The sequence below is a fragment of the Diadema antillarum genome, unplaced genomic scaffold (genome assembly GCF_040938485.1).
Source record: "Diadema antillarum isolate AM-2024a unplaced genomic scaffold, OU_Dant_1.0 scf00000160, whole genome shotgun sequence".
NCBI lineage: Eukaryota > Metazoa > Echinodermata > Echinoidea > Diadematoida > Diadematidae > Diadema > Diadema antillarum.
Genome location: NW_027271049.1, coordinates 1740117 through 1759451, shown reverse-complemented (window position 1 = coordinate 1759451; position 19335 = coordinate 1740117). Strand labels below are relative to the sequence as shown.

The 19335-nt window shown below is 35.9% G+C and overlaps 1 protein-coding gene across 1 annotated transcript; it reads left to right on the top strand.

Moving 5' to 3' along the window:
• Window positions 1-553: 553 nt before the first annotated feature.
• On the top strand, window positions 554-11796 carry LOC139722205 (transmembrane protein 144-like). Its single transcript, XM_071633521.1, has 9 exons — window positions 554-815; window positions 1731-1853; window positions 5039-5138; window positions 5793-5873; window positions 6719-6839; window positions 8290-8387; window positions 9159-9262; window positions 10569-10786; window positions 11659-11796. Exons 1-9 carry the CDS (start codon window positions 695-697, stop codon window positions 11794-11796), a joined length of 1104 nt encoding a protein of 367 aa, XP_071489622.1. The 5' UTR covers window positions 554-694.
• Window positions 11797-19335: the final 7539 nt, after the last annotated feature.

Below are 19335 nucleotides of genomic sequence, written 5' to 3'. Positions count from 1 at the left end.
TACAGTATACCAGCACAGCTACAGTGCAACAAACGACAACACGTTCCACAAGAACACAGTGATTTTAAAACTGCACAGTCTGTATACAGCAGTCAAACTTGCACATTAAACTTGAAACTCATAACTTCCAACAAATCTACAGGACTTATCATCTAGTTAGAATGAAACATGAATTGTAATCAACTTTTATCTACCTTTCTCAACTCCGCTATCGTTTCTTCGCTCGCTGCATTCATGTATGCGGCGTATGCGCGTTTGAATTGACCGCTTCTGCGTGTATAGTATGCAATCCCGCAACGCGCCGCCATAATGTGCCCTACTATCTTCAGTCAGGCCATCCACATAATACAGCCAGTGCTCTGTGGGCCAGGGGAATCCTGGCGCAGAGGGGTTGGGACCTGGGAATCTGTCGCGCGCGTGTACGTCGGTCAAGCGGTCGATCATCAGCTGATTGCAGGGGGAGGATCGACAATGAGTCGGCTCATCAATCCGTCATAAAGAAGCATTCCACCTGTCATATGAGGGTGAATATCTGTTCTAACTGTTAATATCCTTCAAGCAGGTCGATATACCCATTTGCAGCTGGTTGTGATCCTTAACTCGGCATCCATCGCTTTATTGTCTTAATTTCTTGAGTTTAGCGTCGTCGTTAGTCCAGCTGCTGATTCCGCTACCAACGCGCAGTGACGGTATCATGCCCGGAAGTTTGGGGGAAGAGCTGAGTAGCAACGCGGTGGGCTTCATTGGGGCTGTTGTGGCAGTGGTTTGCTTTGGATGCAACTTGGTGCCTGTGAAAAATACAGATACGGGAGATGGTAAGATTTTAAACCAAAGCAATGTTCAGTAATTTGGTTTGAAAGTTCATTTCATGATTAAATTTTGGCGCAATCCTATCTAAATAATCACATGATCATGCTTTGTTTGCTTACTTTTTCTTCTCCCTGTCTGTGACTGTGGTAAAAAATGTGTGTACACTACAGTTCTGCCGGTCGAGGTGAGGATTTAGCTTTTAACGTTTTGCGAGATATTCAGAAACCACTCCATGAGATGTCAAAGAGCATGCAATTCTAAGGGGTATCGAAAGTTTATTTGATGGAAATCAGTTTTGAAATGGCTGGGATATCCAAAAACAAGGTGAAACAAAGAGATCCTGATAAAAGGCATGGCCTGTAGTCTTATTATTATCACTTTTTTCGATATCTCAGCCATTTGAAAACCGATTTTCATCAAATAGATTATCAAGTTATGCAGGTTATCATGTACCTGCCTTATACTTATAATCCTCAAAGCAATAAATGTTACATTTTAGTTATTGATAACCTTTCCTTTCGATGACTTAAAAATTACTTTTTTATTTTTTATTTTTTTAAGGGCGTATCAAACCCAAAATAAAAAGGCTTAAAGGGATGATATACACTCTAATATAAGTTTGGTTGAGGTGGGTAGGTCACACCTTTTATTAAGACCACTTTGTTTTCGGATATCTCAGCCATTTCATAACCAACTTTTATCAAATTATATAGGCTTTGAATTCCTCTTAGAATTGTATGCTCTTTCATATAAATGGTTTATTTGATGAAAATTGGATTTGACATGGCTGAGATATCCACAATGTGGTCCTAATGAAAGGTGGGTCCCACCCCACCTCAACCAAAACTATACCATCCCTTTAAAGGTTAAAAGTCAAGAGCTTGAATCCAGTTTGCCAAATGTCTGTTTTTCTTCTCCAGGAATGTTCTACCAGTGGATTATGTGTTCAGCTATATGGACGGTTGGTCTGGTCATTAATCTCATCCGTAACTGCCCAACATTCTATCCACTGTCCATGCTTGGGGGCTTTCTATGGGCCACAGGTAAACCTTTGTTGCCATTTGTGCATTTCTTCTGCAAGCTGGTATGAGTGTAAAGCTGCCTTTAAGTCAAAATGTCTCAGGTTTGAAGTGAGGATGGGGAATAGCACAAATGCTTCCCCCCTCCCTGGCAGATTTTCATGATATTAAATTCCATATAACGATGAGGATAATAATGATAATGATAGTATAACTTATATTGTACCTATTCCACTCTGTAAAGTGCTCAAGGTGCATAAATACCTGTGAGCAAAATTTACAATGTAGACAGAACAAAAGAGTTTTTTTAACATGTTTTTTGAAGAGTCACATGTCATAAATGCTTTGATGTTGTCAGGAAAGCTATTCTAAAATCTAGGGCAGGCATAAGTAGAAGATCTTTTCCCCCATAATCTAGTGACTTTAAGTTTAGTAACCACACACATTCATATATGATATAGAAATAGGAGATGCAATTTGAATACTGGTCATGAAAAAAAAAAAATATGGAACCGCAAATATTATGGGCAAAGAGGGCATGGGGATTATACATCCCTCCCCCTAAAAGTAAATGAATAGATAAATAAATAAATAATTCATTTAGAATAAATGAGTGAATGAATGAATAAATAAATAAATACAAAATAAATAAATAAATAAATAAATGCATACATTAGCATTAGATTGAGGTCTGGTGAGTGAGACCAGCTAAGTACTTTATGAAGAAGGAAATATTTTCTCAGCAAAGACTTTAATAGAGTGTGTGAGTAAAGTACAACTTCATCATGGACTATGTTTCTTATTAACCCATTGAGGATGAGTCCCGAGTAAACTCGGGCAGGTGTCTATGGGAAATGCATGTTGTAGCAAAATCAAACCGTCCTCAACGGGTTAAACTGCTTTGCTAAGTGCCAACTGTTAAGCAAACCTGGTGAAATGGTCCATCAGTCCTTTGTGGTTCAGTCCAGGTGATGGCCAACAGCGAACAGTAGGCCTATCTATCTCACAGAAAATATGTAAACCCTTTGATCATATTTCATTAGGTTTTAGGCATGGATGATATTCACTGTCAGTTACATGTATCTCTCTACAAAATTTCCTCAAATGGCACCCACTAAACTCCTTTATTTATGCATGAAAGAAAGTGTTCTTCTCTTGAAGTTTGTGAGATGTCAAGATGTATTGTGCTGTTGAGATGATGTCATTGTATTCTAATGTTGTAAGGACAATGTCATCATCCAGTGTAAAAAAAAATGATAACGATAATGATTATGATAGGAGTAATAAAAAAAAAAAAACAAAGGCAGGAAGCAGTGATTCTACCAAAATGTCACTTTCAGAGTTTTATGAAGACTGAATTTTGATTAAATGTTTTGCTGCATAACAGGGAGAGATGCATTAGAAGATGCGTTCAGTATGTGTCTACAATGGGACATTAAATTAAGCCATATTGATAGCTAATGGGAACTGAATGGGCCTTATATGAACTATATTGGGAATCACAGTTTCTTTGAGATACATCAAGAGTTAGGGAACAATGATGATGATGATGATGATGATGATGATGATGATGATTATACTGATTATACTAATACTAATACTAATACAAGTTTGTACTACTAATGATAATGATAGTAATAATGATGTAAATAATAATGATAATAATAGTAATAATTATAATAATAATGTAATAATGATTATCATTATTATTATTATTATTATTATAGTAATATTAATGATAACAATAAGAAGAAGAAGAAGAAAAACAAAAAGTTGTTGAAATATTGCTAATAGTAATAATGATAATAAGAATATTAATAACCATGATAATTAATAGTATTATCATTGTTATGAATATCATTGATAACAATAATCATGACTTAAAGTAATCATTTTCACATAGTGCCTAGCCTGCTTTATACAAAGCACTTTAATATGTTATCCCTTGATATAGCATTGAGTTAAAAACAAATGGACAAAACCAGGCAGTATTCGTCATGACTGTATTTTGATATGTAGCCACATCCCAAGAAAAGGAGGAAGTACTTTAATGTTTCAATTGTTCTCACATAGCAGGCACTCTGGGATTGTCTAGCTCAAAGATGGTCACAAGACAATATCATCACAGGGTCATGTGATCAAAAGACTCAATTTCACTTTCATACTCTTTCGTGCAAGACTGTCACACACCTGTTTTTAAATTTACTTGATGGTATATATTAAAGTGAAACTCATTGTTTGCTTGATGAAGGGTTTTTATTTCACTATGTAATACAAAATTCTGTCAAGTCTCAAATATTTATGACAGACATGAGAAGTAAGGAGCAACATATCGTGCAGTGTGTAATAAAGTGCTTTGCATCAATAAGCAGAACTTTATTCTGCTCAAAAGCATATTGCTTGGTGACTTATTTTTTGTCAATTAACAACTGTATTTTTCAAAAGAAACTGTGTTCTATTCTCCCACTTCCCCTGGCCAAGACTGGCCCTCCCTTGTGAACATTCCCAGCTCCTGGATCTAACCAGTGCCTCCATTTATCAATTAACCTATTGAGGACGGACTGATTTTGCTACAACACGCATTTCCCACAGACACCTTCCCGAGTACATACTCGGGACTCATCCTCAATGGGTTAACATAGCAACGTTAAACCTCATTTCATTTAGCAGCCAAACTCTCAACAACATTCAATCCCTGAACAATCCAGGGCTTGACATTAGCAGTGACCCGATGGCCTGGGGCTACTAAAAATTGATGTTGGGCTACCAAATTTCCAAAAAGGCCATCTTTTGGTGGCCTGTCCTGATCGGGCATTCAAAATTCAAAATGGATTGCTATGTTTCCCTTTATTTCGGGACACTACATTTCTTTTTCAGATTTAAAGATATTAGTGGCCAGAATGGGCCACCACAGAAAAAAAAAAGTTAGTGTCGTGCCCTAGCTGCAATCCCAACTCTACTGCCTGTACTCTATTCTCCTGACAATGTACAGTCAGTCTGTCTGAGACATCTCAAAATCAGGGCATTCTGCTCAATTCTTTGGCCACTTGCCTCTGAGAAAATAATGTCTTAATAATGTCTTCAGCATCGTAAGCATGGTGGCCAATATGTGAACTGTCATTCAATGCATCATTGGTTTTCATCAACTTCAATCCTCTTCAAAGAAACAAAGAATGACTTGATATCTCAATTGATTTTTTAAATCATAGGAAACATCACAGTGGTTCCAATCCTGAAGACAATCGGTCTTGGACCAGGCATTTTAATCTGGAGTACAGTCAACATGATCACTGGATGGGCGAGTGGACAGTATGTATTCCTGTGTACCAAAACAATTTTTTTGATAAGTACCACTTGGGCTGGATTTCTCATGATGTTATATGTAGAGCTCTTTTGTTTTATGATTCTTATCTAGGTGCTGCTTCATTATTCTAAGCAAAGCTGTGTCAAATCAGAATGTTCTTAAACTCAAAACTATGTTTTTTTGTTGCAAGCTCTGTGTTTTATGACACTGTTATGATATAATGCCATATCTCAGGGCTGCCTGCTTGACTGCATCTAACTTCAAAGCTAATTTTCTCCAAAAAGTATTAATTTTGTTGATAGCTTTTCTATCATTTGGTGTGTGTGTGTGTGTGTGTCTGTGTGTGTGTGTGTGTCCGTGTGTGTGTGTGTGTGTTTAGTTTTTGTTTCTTTACAGATAAAGAGGAACAAAACATCATATTCATAATGCAAATCCTTAGAGTCTGGTGGATTTAAAAAGGAGAAACTTTGGAAATTATAGTTTTTGCTGTTTTTTTCATGGTTTCAGTGCTTCACAAATAAAGAATAATTATTTAATAACAGCTTGATTAGATTGCAAAACTTTTCATTTGATGCCTGGTAGAGGAATATTTGACACTATCTGTCTCATGTGATGATGTAAAGAATGTACAATATCTTGTCCTTTTGTTGTTGAATTAGCTTTGGCTGGTTTGGACTGCACCCAGATGCCATCCCACGACAGAATCTCAACTACATTGGTTTTGCCCTCTCCTTGCTCAGGTACACATGATACATAGAAAGGTGTTGGCAATAGTATCTGAAGTGTCACCATTATTTGCATTTTCACTCATTTTCATGTTAACACTGCCCATATTAACACTGACTTTGATTGATAGACATATGGCAGAGTTTTGTTACAGTGTTGCTAAAAAAAAAAGAAAGTTTTGTATGTTATACCTAAAATTATGATATTGGCCACAGTCAGAGATACAAAATACAACTTTCCTATTGGATTATGAAGAATAAAAACACATAGATACTCTGTTTTTTAGTGATAAATTACCCTTTCTTAGCCAAAATTCATTATTGCAAGTTTATTGTAATGTAAGAAACAATTGTTTGATAGGATACAAGTTAATTTTTCTTATGCAATGTCAAAGAGCAAATGGAGAGAATGAGACGTGTTAAGGGTGACTTGGAAAATACGTAATGTGGGGAAAAGAGATCATTGGGGTAATCTACTTGTATGTCTATTATAATATCTATCTATCTGTCTTTCTACCTCTATGTATTGTTTATTTTCACCTTACATTTGAAATTGACACACACGGGACAGGAAAAAGTCTGTTAAATTGACTTAAAGTAAATGTTGACTTGCACAGAAATTAACAGTATAAAAGAAAAATTTGGACTTTTTCATTGTGTCGACTTAGGTGTGTTGTTGATGTATGCGATGTCAAGTTACATGAGGTTTACTGTATACACAGTTATGTATAATAATCATGAATATTTGATAAATAAGTGCAAAGAAATAGAGATATGTGATTTGATAGAAACTCATGTTTGTAGTTTTAGAAAAAAAAAAGTCTACTGGATATTTCACTCTCTTCCTTCCTCTTGGCTAGATTGGTGATTTTTGTTGGTGTCAAGCCGGACCATGCCCGCTTGCAGCGCAACCAAAGTGCAACAGCAACATCCAATGGCAGGGGAGATGGCCATGCACTTTTAGATGAAGAGCAGAGTGCGGTGAGTGTTTGAGATGAAGTAGTCTCCTTAGAGTCTCTCATTCTACTATCAAATTTTTCGAGGTCTGCGAGGTCGACTCTATAGGCAATATATATATTAAATAGAAGAAGGAGTCTCAAGTACGCCATTTGTAGTTCCAACACCTTTCAACGCCTTGAGCCTTCGTCAGTGTATACAATGATAGTAAGTCTTTGCAAACAAAATCTGTGTGTAAATATTTATATGTATCTATATATACATATATGTATGTATATATAGATATATATAAATTGTATATGAGATAAAAGGAAAGAGAAAATGGTGTGTAGAGCTCTTTAAAATTATTATTTCTCTTACTGTTACTCATTTTTCGGAAAGAGTGCACGAGTTTAAAATTGGTCTCCGCTGGGAATTGCCCCAAGATCCTCATGCACTTTTTCCAAAGAAGGAGGAACAGTTAGAGGAATAGTAATTTTAAAGCTATCATGTACCATTTACTCTTTCCTCATATCTCACATAAATGCACAATTATTTTCAGGAAGAAGCCAAAATGCTGTACTTATCGGAGACCTCTCTTGCAATATATTTATACTTTGGTTGTGCTGACATTATGTGCACTTCAGCAGTAGATTTAATGATGGTTGGATTGTGCATCATATCATGTTTAGAACTTCATATCTTGCCACCAACACGGTTACTTCTAGGGACTGTGAAAAAGATTAGAAGCAAAGTGTGTAAGATTCTTAAATTTGAACAAAATATGCACCCACGAAATGCATAGATAAAATTTGATGGAAATTATTATTGTTATCATTATTCATTTATTCAGCTTTCAATCACAAATATCATATTCCATTTTTCGAAATCAGAACATACACTGGAGTGGTAAGGGTGCACCAGGTTGGGCAGCCGGGGTCTAGAAAGAACCAACAAAATGACTTGGGCCCTCGGGCCATCCTCCCCAACCCACCTGGTGCACCCAAAAGAGTCAGTTTACAATATAAAAGATACAAATTTCATTAAGAGGCATACATAAATGAAAAAACAACAACAACAACAACAACAACAACAATGTTTCATTTGAGTTCACGTAATTATTATAATTATGTATACAAATGTTTTGATACGTTTTATATGTTTCATAATTAACTGTATCATAGATGTACAGTCACATATGTGCCTATGATACTGATTTTATGGTCACCGTATGTTTAGCATGCATCAGTCACCAATATGCACACTCTTGTGAGAATAATTTGTGTGTTAAGTGTTGTAGCCTTTTTTTGAAAGTCTTATGACTCCACTCCAACTAGGTAAAAATGCTGTTTAATAGCTAAATAAAGAAATTTTTACAGTATTTGGCATCCCCTAATCCAGTACCAGGAATTTTGTTTTCAGACAATATACCTGAGTCCTTGAGATTTGTTGTTTTCCTCCTATGTTGTTGACTTTAATTTTATTCTCTCAAAAGGTAAATGTCACAGAAGATGATGTGTCTGTGAAACCAGCAGATTATTCCAGCGATGCATCGTGGGTGGATGGTCTGTCAATTCTGCAGAAACGAATCATGTAGGTGACCAGGTAACATCTTCACTGTGACTAGTTTCCTCAAGAATTTGACTGACGTTAGCAAGTACAATATCATATCTCATCCATATTGAATTCTTGCAAAGAAACATCCCTGTGTGCTATATTTTGTTAGTTTACTCCTAAAGTTGTTCATTGGAACACATATAACTTTTTCTGCATAGTTCATGTCAGCTTGCAAAAAATTGAAAGAATCACATATGAATGAGAGCCACTTCAGTAGCTGTACACCACACTTGTTTTATCAGCAAATTGAATAATTCTGTCTGCCCCTATTCTACATCCACTGACATAAAGCATGCTTTTGTAACAACTTGACACTGCATTGATAACCCCTCCATGTCTGTAAAGCCATAATTTCCAACCCTCTGCCCAGGTTAATGTTCTCTTTTTTGATACGATACAATGACTGCACTTAGTATAGACTCTCAAGTTGGCGTAATGTTATTTTTTAAGAGCTTATAAAAATCACTCGGGCTATTTGCATAAGTTTGATAGTATGCCGCACTTTGGACACCAAAGGTCATTCAGTGAACTTCAGGCTCAAGATATTAAAAAAAATGACAGCATTGAGTGCCCTACATATTAATCATGCATGTTTCATAAGCTTTGATTAGCGTTTGTACGGTCAAACCTGTCTTAGTGGCCACCTATCTATAGTGGCCACCTGCTTATAGCGGTCACTGAAAAATGCCCCACAGGTTTGACTGTAATTTAAGAAGGCATTTATATTTTCAATCCTTCCCACCACAGTGGAATTGTCCTTTCTCTGATTGGTGGAGCCATGTATGGACTCAACTTCTTGCCATGTATCTGGATCCAGGAGAACAGAGCACACGAGGGCGCTAGTCAAAATGGTAAGAACACCAAAGTCTACTGGTGGCAGTAGCATGGCAATTTTGTTACACCAACTTGTGTTTCATATATAAATGAATAAATTTCTTGTAGGGTTGTATGTTTGTATGCAGGTATGTATGTTTGTTCGTTTCTTTGTGTGTTTGTTTGTTTGTTTGTTTCTTCATTTTAAGAGAGATTACCCAAAAAAGCAAAATTTCTACAATTGTGAGGTACATAAACAATGGGAGACAGGTTGTTCCTGGCTGTCAAACCATTACCATTATTGATAATTTGCTTCAATCTGGCACATCAAACATCTTGGCTCTGGCCTTGTAACTTGAGTCATCTGATTGACAGTAATTGATATCGTAAAATAAGGCAAATGTAAGGATGATTGTAAAATATTTCATATTATATGAAAAGTACATGTTCCCTTGACTTGTCACTGACATATGTCGAATGTGATATCATCCCCGTCTTCTGAAGGAGGTATTAAAATCAAGTGCTTTTTCATTATAGAAGAAAATGAAAATATATGTGGAATTCTTTTTATATTTTCTCGATAATCATTCCACTATTGTTGCATTACAAACTGTTGCAGCCTTGTCATTCAGTGATGATGCCACATGGCTATAAACTTGGATAATTCACAACTTTTTAACTGATCATCTGGTTTTCCATAAACTTGAAGTTCACTAATGTGTTGAGCTAATACTGCTGCACTCACTTAATCCACACACATATTTCTTTAAATTCCTCTTAAATGTGTCAACGTATGAATATAAATAAAGACAGAATAAACTGACCAGAAAGAATATAAATTATTAGTGGAAAAGTGAGCAAAGAAAATGGGATTCCATCGGGATTCGAACCCGAGACCTCCGGATTGCTAGACCGGTGCTCTACCGACTGAGCTATAGAAAGCCCTAGTGCAGTGTTCGTCCCAGAAACCCTTAATTCTCAATGCTCGGGTGGTCAGAAGCTATAGCAGTGTGTTTGTGTGTGACACACACCAGGTTCAAGTGTGTGCGTGTGTGTCACACACAAACACACTGCTATAGCTTCTGACCACCCGAGCATTGAGAATTAAGGGTTTCTGGGACGAACACTGCACTAGGGCTTTCTATAGCTCAGTCGGTAGAGCACCGGTCTAGCAATCCGGAGGTCTCGGGTTCGAATCCCGATGGAATCCCATTTTCTTTGCTCACTTTTCCACGTATGAATATCATACATTCCTTACCCAACTAAACCATTGCAACCATCAACAACATCAAACGCTTGGTTTTAAGACAACAGAAGAAAAATTTTTAAATGAACTTCTTACAGGTCTGGACTATGTATTTGCTCACTTCTGTGGGATCTACATGACCAGCTCGGCTTATTTCCTGATCTACTCTGCCTACACGCAAAACCGTCCCCAGTACACCAAGGGGCTTGTGATTCCCAGTCTCGTGTCGGGCTGGATGTGGGCCCTGGCCCAGGCTGGCTGGTTTGTGGCGAACTCTACTCTCACGGAATCCGTGTCTTTCCCCATCGTAACAACAGTAAGCATACAGCTTCTCCTTGCCAGTTATGATTTCTTCACAAGCAGCATTGTTTACTCTGGTATTTTGTGTTATAACCTATTCCTGACAGAGCTGATCTTGTTAATAGTACTGTAAACGTGGAAATATACACAATACATTGATTTTCACATATTTTGCACTACTACATGTATTTTGAGACAGCAAAGTAGACATGCCTTGGGAAAACATTCTGTTTGTAAAATCTATGTAACTTTTATAGATTTTTGTTATCCTGGACGTGTAATGAGCAAAGGTGTAGAGCTAATGCCAAGCTTTGCTTTGATGTAAATTGTATGACAAATCAGTGATCAACTTTCTTTCAAATGGCCAGTAGCTACAGATTGTACATTGTTGTAGAGGCATGACTTTTGCACACAAAACAGTCTCAGAAACATAGAATCTACTCGCATATCCAGCAGGGAACACTGCTTGATAGTCAATCACTACATTAAATTCAAGCTACATGTGACAGGGGTAGACTTGCAAAGGAATGCTTTCATTGTACTGTGGCATTTGTCGATCGGTTTGGGCGGGTTTGTGCTTTTGAGCAGAATATGCGACCTTGGCACACCAGCAGCTGAGTTGGGTGTGCAAACGTTGCACATAAGGAGTTAATTGATATCTAGTCTACTGCTCTGAATTTAGATTTACATTGTACTCTGCAGAACAAGAGTTGCTCATCATTGAAGGTAGCGATAGACAGTATTTTGTATTGTCACATAGTTCATTGGTCAAGTCCCTTGAAACACTTTTTGATGAATATATATTGGATATGATGACATTTAGTGACAAGGTTTTCAAATGATGTCTGCTTGATCATGGCCATACATTCTGTTTTTGTATCTGCCCAGGGTCCGTCAATCATTGCAGCACTGTGGAGCGTCTTCTATTTCCGGGAGATCAGCGGGGCGAAGAATTACATCCTCCTCCTTGTAGCCCTGGTCGTCGGTGGAGCAGGAGTAGCACTGGTAGCTCTGTCAAAGATATGACATCTCCTCCTCCTCCTCCTCTTCTGTAATGCCAAAGTCTGCATGATGTGGTCCTTTAAACAGGGACTTCACCCCATGTCCAAGTTGACTCTCATTAAAATGTACACAGGATGAAGTCTACCAAAAACAACTGTGGACAGTTTCATTGACATTGGACCCAAACAAAACTGTTTTAAAGTCATGGAAATTTGAAGCTTTCTCAGTTTTCCATGTATAATTAACCAGTTAAGGACGAGTCCCGAGTATACTCGGGCTGTTGTCTATGGGAAATGCGTGTTGTAGCTCAATCAGTCCGTCCTCAGCGGGTTAAAGGAGAATGATACCCAAGTATATATTTAATTGTGTATTCAGCAATATTAGTAGAACACATCAGTGAAGTTTGAGGAAAATCTAACTATCCTTTCAAAGTTACGAATTTCTAAAGCTGGGCTGCACACTAACCATTTTCTCTACTGGTCCGAACTGCTTGTCAGACCAGTAGGTATTCAGATTTTTCCATTCTTTACTGGTCCATTCCTGAAAAAGCTACTGGTCGGACAGTGATTTCTACTGGTCCTGGACCATCATACCAGTGCCAGTGTGCAACGTTGTCTAAAGTTTCAGTGTCACTGTCTACAACAGTCCCTACATTACTGCAGGATGATGATGTAAAGGTATTTACGATATAAAGAGAATTAAACATGTTTTCTAGGAGGGGAAATAATATCAACCTTAACAAATTACTATGTCAGTTAAAAGTCAAGGGAATGTAAGCTTTTCACTGAAAAAAGGGAAATTTTGTGGAATTCTGTTAACACTTTATATTGTTTTTCTGCACTTCACAAACTGTTGTAGTCTTCTCATCCGGCGATGATGGCACCAAAGCTCTAAAAATTAAAAATTTTGAAATGGACTGTCCGATTTTTCTCAAACTTCGCTGATCTGTTCTACTAATACTGCTGCATTCACCCAATTCACATTTATATTTTGGTATCATTCCCCTTTCATGGCAGTCATGATTACATTCCAAGTGAAATGAGGAATTGATGTCATAACTTCAAAATTCTCCTATTGGTTTGTATATTGTATGTTGGAAAGAAAAATGAAATCATTCCTATGCACCTATGACTTTCTCATTGTTTGTAAGCAGTTGAAATTACCAACTCATAAAAACTCCTAGGAAAATGGATGCAAAGAAAAATATGTTGATTCTTTTTAATAGATTTTTATAAAGCAAAAAAAAAAAAAAGCCACTTTATACACCACCAACATATCTTTTATACTTGCATATTTGATCAAGACCGATTTGAGTGTTATGTTTAAATTGTAACTTCAAAACTTTTTGTCCAACTTTACTTTATCTATCAAATGCAGATTTGATATTTCAGCAGAATGATTAGTGAAAATACCAGTAATTTCAATAAACAGAGCAAATTTGTAGAGCTACTGCTGTGAATAAATCAAACAATTTAATTTTACTTGTTGTACTGAATGGTGCCAAGCATGTCCACAGACATCTGCTGCTGTTTGTAGTACAATTGAATGCAAATTTGTGTTTTTATTTAGAATTTTACATATCACATCCCGGGTCATATTGGCTGTGATTTGACGTAAGCATTCCAAACAACTCATACCTGAAACATAAGCTCAGAAATGTACAATTTTCCAATGATCTCATACCCTGAGATGGAAATTATATCTGAAATTAATATTTATCATAGCCTCTGATGGAATGTGCAGGCATCTCTTGCTGTAAAATGTGTATAACTGTAGAAATTCTGTTAAAATTGCAATACTTTTCTCTTTTATCAGGACACTATTCATAGACTTATTTGCATGACAAGTAATTTTTCACAGCTGAAATATTACAAAATGTTTATATTCAAACTTACTTGTAACAAGACAAAAAACAAATATATCTTAAGACATGAAACTACAAGATCTTGATTTAATCTGAAAATATTGGATCACTCAGAGATTGTAAGAAAAAAGTTGTGAGACTTTTACACAATTAAAGAATGTTGTTGTTGGAGAAAGTGCAATCATGTTTTACATGTGATTTATATATGAGAAAATATATATTTTATGAATTTCTGTATTTAATGCATTTTTACAGAAAAATAATAATTCATAGAAATATTTGATATGTGTCTTAGAATGCTTTACAGTGCCAATCACCTGGGTGCTGCAATTTACCCCTCCATTATCAGTCTTGCCTACTGAAACAATTAAGATGAAACACTGGGCTGTTTAAGAAAAGCTGCTATGAACTATATTTTTTTCTTCATCTAAAATAACAAAATATGGTTTTGAAGTAAGCAATGTTCTTTGATTGAATCTTGAGATATCATAGTTAATATTTGCAGTTTTTCAGTTTTCTGAGCAAAAATATATTTTGCCTTCAAGATGTGTTTTTCACCGAGTATCTGTGCATTTTTTGATATGCAAAGGTTGGGAGGCATGTCAAAGTTGTGTGCAATACAAAGCACTTGAAGTACAATGTATATACTTATCATATTTTCCTACAATGTATATACTAATCATATTTTCCCAATCTTTTTAAAACCTTTATACTTACATTTCATTTTCTGAATGTGGAGTGATAAGAGAAGGAACATGACATTGAACATTATGATTTTTCTTCCTGCTTTGACCAATTATTGAGATGTTATGATATAGGTTGAAAGTACTGAAATGCTTTTACTGCTGTCATTTATGAATATCTACTTCATGTTTATATCTCAGGATATGTATGTTCTTTGTAATCATTTCTAGCTTCTGAAAGATGATGTATTATCAGGGATATAGAAAAATAGATGACATTAAAGTACTTTGACAATGAAACAGATACTAGTACATTATTTGTGATATGATCTATCATTATTATCATTTTTCATGTATCCCGGAGCAAAAATTGATGCTCTGGTAGATGCAGCAATGAATTGCTGATGTCAACTTGTTTAAAAGTAGGACACTGTGTTTTAGCAGATACAGCTCTGGACTCTCAGGCCAGGATTCAAAGAAGTTTTTCTCATTTTGTCCATGGTTTAAATTCAATCCATTGACTATCATAAGGGCAAAATAGCCATACCTTGCAAATGCACGTATCAGCATGTGTACATCATTAGATACAGTGCACTCCCGTTATAATGAATATGATTATAATGAAATTCTGGTTACAACAAAGTAAAAATTCCGGCTGGAACATTATCTGCTCTATGATTTGTTATTGTTTATCAGTTTGGATATACGAAATTTCGATATAACAAAAGAAAACTGTCAGTCCCGAGGACTTTGTTATAACAGGAGTCCACTGTAGGCCTATATACTGGCATATGCTATGTACTATGGGCATTGTTGTTTATGTAATTGAAATTTGCATATGCCACAGACTACTGTATATGCAAATTTCCCTTGTGAATTGAATCCTTAAAGAGAACATGCTGGGTTAAAATTCTACCCAGTGAAAAACTCTGTGAACGAAATCATTATCCACAACGTTCCTCTTTACTCAGGTGTATAAAATGGATACTGTGAAAGAGTGGGCATTTTTGCAGTGTGGAAATTTTCACGCATTTCGTGCAACCAGAAACCAGTGCAAAAATAAAAGTTTGCGAATATTTTTTCCTTGCTATATATTCCAGTAGTTCATATCTTGATTCTGCGGAATTAAAAACATGCAAAACTCATCTTACCCAGCCGAGCAGGTAAAATTACTCACACAAAAATATCCACCTTTATAGTACAATGTAGGTGTCCTACCTGACAACAGTGGCGTAATAATGATGTTGCAGAGCCCTCAAGAAGTATATAGTGTATACAGCCAACTGAAGAGGCAATGATAAGTAAGCAAGAGTTTATTACCTCCGCCAAGGGGGGAGGTTATGTTTTCGTTACCGTTGGTTTGTTTGTTAGTTAGTTGGTTCGTTCGTTTGTCCGTGTGCAAAATAACTCAAAAAGTAGTGAACGGATTGTGATGAAACTTGCAGGAAAGGTTGAGAATGACACAAGTAACAAACAATTAACTGTTGGTGGTGATCCGAGAATTTTGGGGGAATTTATGAAGGATTTTTTATATTTTTGGAGGTAGGGTCAATGAACTTGGGAGTTCAGGCTGCACATATTTGAGGTTTGCATGTGCGCACTACAGCGTGTGCTCTAGTTTCTGCTAGGGTGAGGCGCGCTGTGCAGCTGAGGGTAAAGGCTTCTATATTGGGAAATCAGGCGGCTTTCAGCACACAATGCAGTACGTATGGGTGGAAATCACTGATCTCAAACAAGATCGGTGCGGGTGGAAATGGGTTGCATGCTTGGCGGAGGTCTGCACTCTCAGAGTGCTTTTCTAGTTTATGTTATTATCACACATGTTTATACAGTAAAAGACAAAGAGCACAAGGATGAAAAAATCATCACTTTTTGTGTACAAAAGGAACAACAAATGTTATTCCTGGAAACTTTGAAGAGTCAATGTTTGTATTTTGTGAAATTCCTTGATAACCAAAAAGCTTGTTTTTAAGGGGGGCAAACCGACTAAAAAGGCTCCATATATTGGGGGGGAAAAAAAACTTTTAGAAAAAGCCAGTCTTGAATGTGGTAGCTCCATTTGTAAGGCATTCATCAAAGTGGAAAGTGTTCAGATACTCGTCAAGAAATGGGTCCAAAGCTGCAAAAAGCAAAAACCATGAGAAATCACATCGAAGCATTCGCATCAAAGACAGAATGTTACTTTAAAAAAGATTAAACTTGTTTGTCCAAACATGCTGAAAAGACAGTGGGAAGCATTCAAAAGACAAGAAAAGAAAGTTTAAGGAGCATTGTCACTTCTCATGACTAGACCTATTGGATGTATCAATGGTGACAGTCAACCCCTGCTAATCTGGTACAAGATGGCATTTTCAGATTAAACAAATGAAAATGTAAAAAAAAAAATGCAAAAGACCAGTACAACCATTGACATGGGCAGAAAATCTTATTACACACTCAGGTACTGTAATCAAGCAAACGGAAAATATCATTTACATTTAATATGATCATACTCATTTTATTTTTTTTTTCTTCAAAATACACAACAGGTGTATCATCATCACCATTCAAACAATGCAGCATTTGAAGTCAAAAATATATGTAATATATATGTATTTATTTTTCACTAGAACAACCATAAAGAATCACATTATTTACAAATCATTTGCATGATTAAAAGAACAAAATCACAGAACATAAAAGGAGAGTTAGCAGAGACAAAAATGATAAAGAAATAAGATGTGATCAAGACAAAACATCCAAGACAAGACCATAAGTATGAGAAAGAGTTGTGCTTGTAGCAGTAGCTAGTTCTTACTTATTTATAAGATATGTTCACGAAAACAAGTGCATTTGTATAATGTCTACCACTAAAGACTATAAAAAATTGTGTGCATCTGAAGAGATATCACTATAATACATGATGATGAATATTGTATCCATCTATCATTACTCAGAAATTTGTTCAAATCCTACCTGTGTACAAAATATCAACTCTTAATACATGTACTTTGTGTATTATCCAGTTGTAGTTACTGTGTGTGGTGTCGCATTTCATATGACAAACATGGACTAAAACGCCTAGAAAAAAAAAGATATAAGTGGAAGTTAATACAAATGTACCATGCTTACTTGTGGAAATCAAAATTTGTCAAATTTGCTGGATTTATTCTGTTACAACATATGAAACATAACATGGACACAAGTACTAGCATATTGTCTGACCATTTTTTTTTTTTTTACTGCAACTACATATTCAGTATTACAAAGAATATGAACACACATCATACCCTCGGTATATCATCTGCAAACACAAACACACACACACACACACACTGACAAAGCATACTCATTTTCAGATACACATGGTACTTCTTGCAGTAAGGAACACAGAAGAAGAAAAAATATAAGTGTAAGGCTGGAATATCAGTGCTTATCACAGCAAAGTTATGCAGGATATTATAGTTCTTCACAAACAGCTTATAATCATAAACATTTTCAACTGTCTACAACTGATTTATACTTTCAACTGTTTTATATATCAATTCACCAAAAGAGAGAGCTTGAATTTACAAACTGCTGTTATAGGAAAATTGGTAGTCTCATATACAAATAATTTGAGGATTATTCCAGAAATAAAAATGATAATACAGTGCACTCCCGTTACAACGAACACGGTTATAACGAAATTTCATTATAACGAAGTAAATCTTCTGGTCCCAAAATTATCACCATTAAAGTCTATGGTACAAAATTCGCTAATAACGAACACGGTTATAGCGAAATTTCCGTTATAACGAAGTCTTTTCCGAGCGCCACAGGCAAAGAAAAACAAAAGAAATGTGCTCTGTTATAACAAAATGCGAATTGCTTTCGAAAATACGTATAGCGGAACATGCATTTATAGCGTCTCTGCATGGGTGAACGCTTCACACCACTGTGTGTTCGCTCCTTGTGTCACGCAATTTCTGAGGGGAACTTGCGTTTATCATTGTAATACAGTTATCCCATCACATTTCACATTTTTAGCTTTCCAGTATTTGATGAGTATTAAGCAAACATAATATGATATATATACGTGGTTCCTTGTTTTTGTTATATATTGTATTTGTTCGGTTATAACGAAATTTCGTTATAACGAAAGAAAACTGCCGGTCCCGAGCATTTCGTTATAACGGGAGTGCACTGTATACAGCTGTATGTTTGTTTCAAACACTGTAAGCTGGCAGGTATATATTTCATCATTGCATCTTCAGTGATACTGTACATGGAATGTGGTGTTATTGATATGTACTTTGTTTGATTGTTTTTAGATTCATTAATTGCTGCATACATGTATGAAATGAACTGGACATTCGCTGCCTGTTGCCAAACTTAATAAAAGGTATAATCCACTTTGTAATACAAAACACACAGAGACAGATTCATTGTGTACTTTGTCATTAATGATTTTGTTGTGCTCTAGTTTGCTTTACTTAAGAACATAATCTTCTTCTCCTTCTTCTTTTTCTTCTTCTTCTTCCTCAAGAATTATATTAGTATGATGTCAACATTGTTGGTATCAATCTATTTGTATGGTAGTGTTGTGTGTTATGATGTAAAAATGAAAATTGTGACTGGTGTTCCAACCACAGAGTTCCTGGCCAGTATTTTCAGAAGTGGTTTGGATATAAACTACACTGTATAAGTGTCTAGTCACAACTGCAATTTACCCATTGAGAACAGATAAGCCTTCAGACTATGAATGTCATTGATGACTGCTAAGATTTTTCACTTCCTTTCAGGTCTATAATACACATTGTACGCTATGGAACGGAGAATGGAGGTACCAGTGTTGTTTTTGATGTCATTTCTGTAATTGCTACTATATTGCAGTGCCACATACCAGTATGTTTGGAAATAAGAGTACATACTGTGCATAGATTTTAATATCATCTGGACACCAATTCCCTTATTTTCCACTTTCTGTATTTTTTTGAAAAAAGATAAAAATGATACATCTATAAAACAAATTCTCCATAAAAAAAAAAAAAAAAT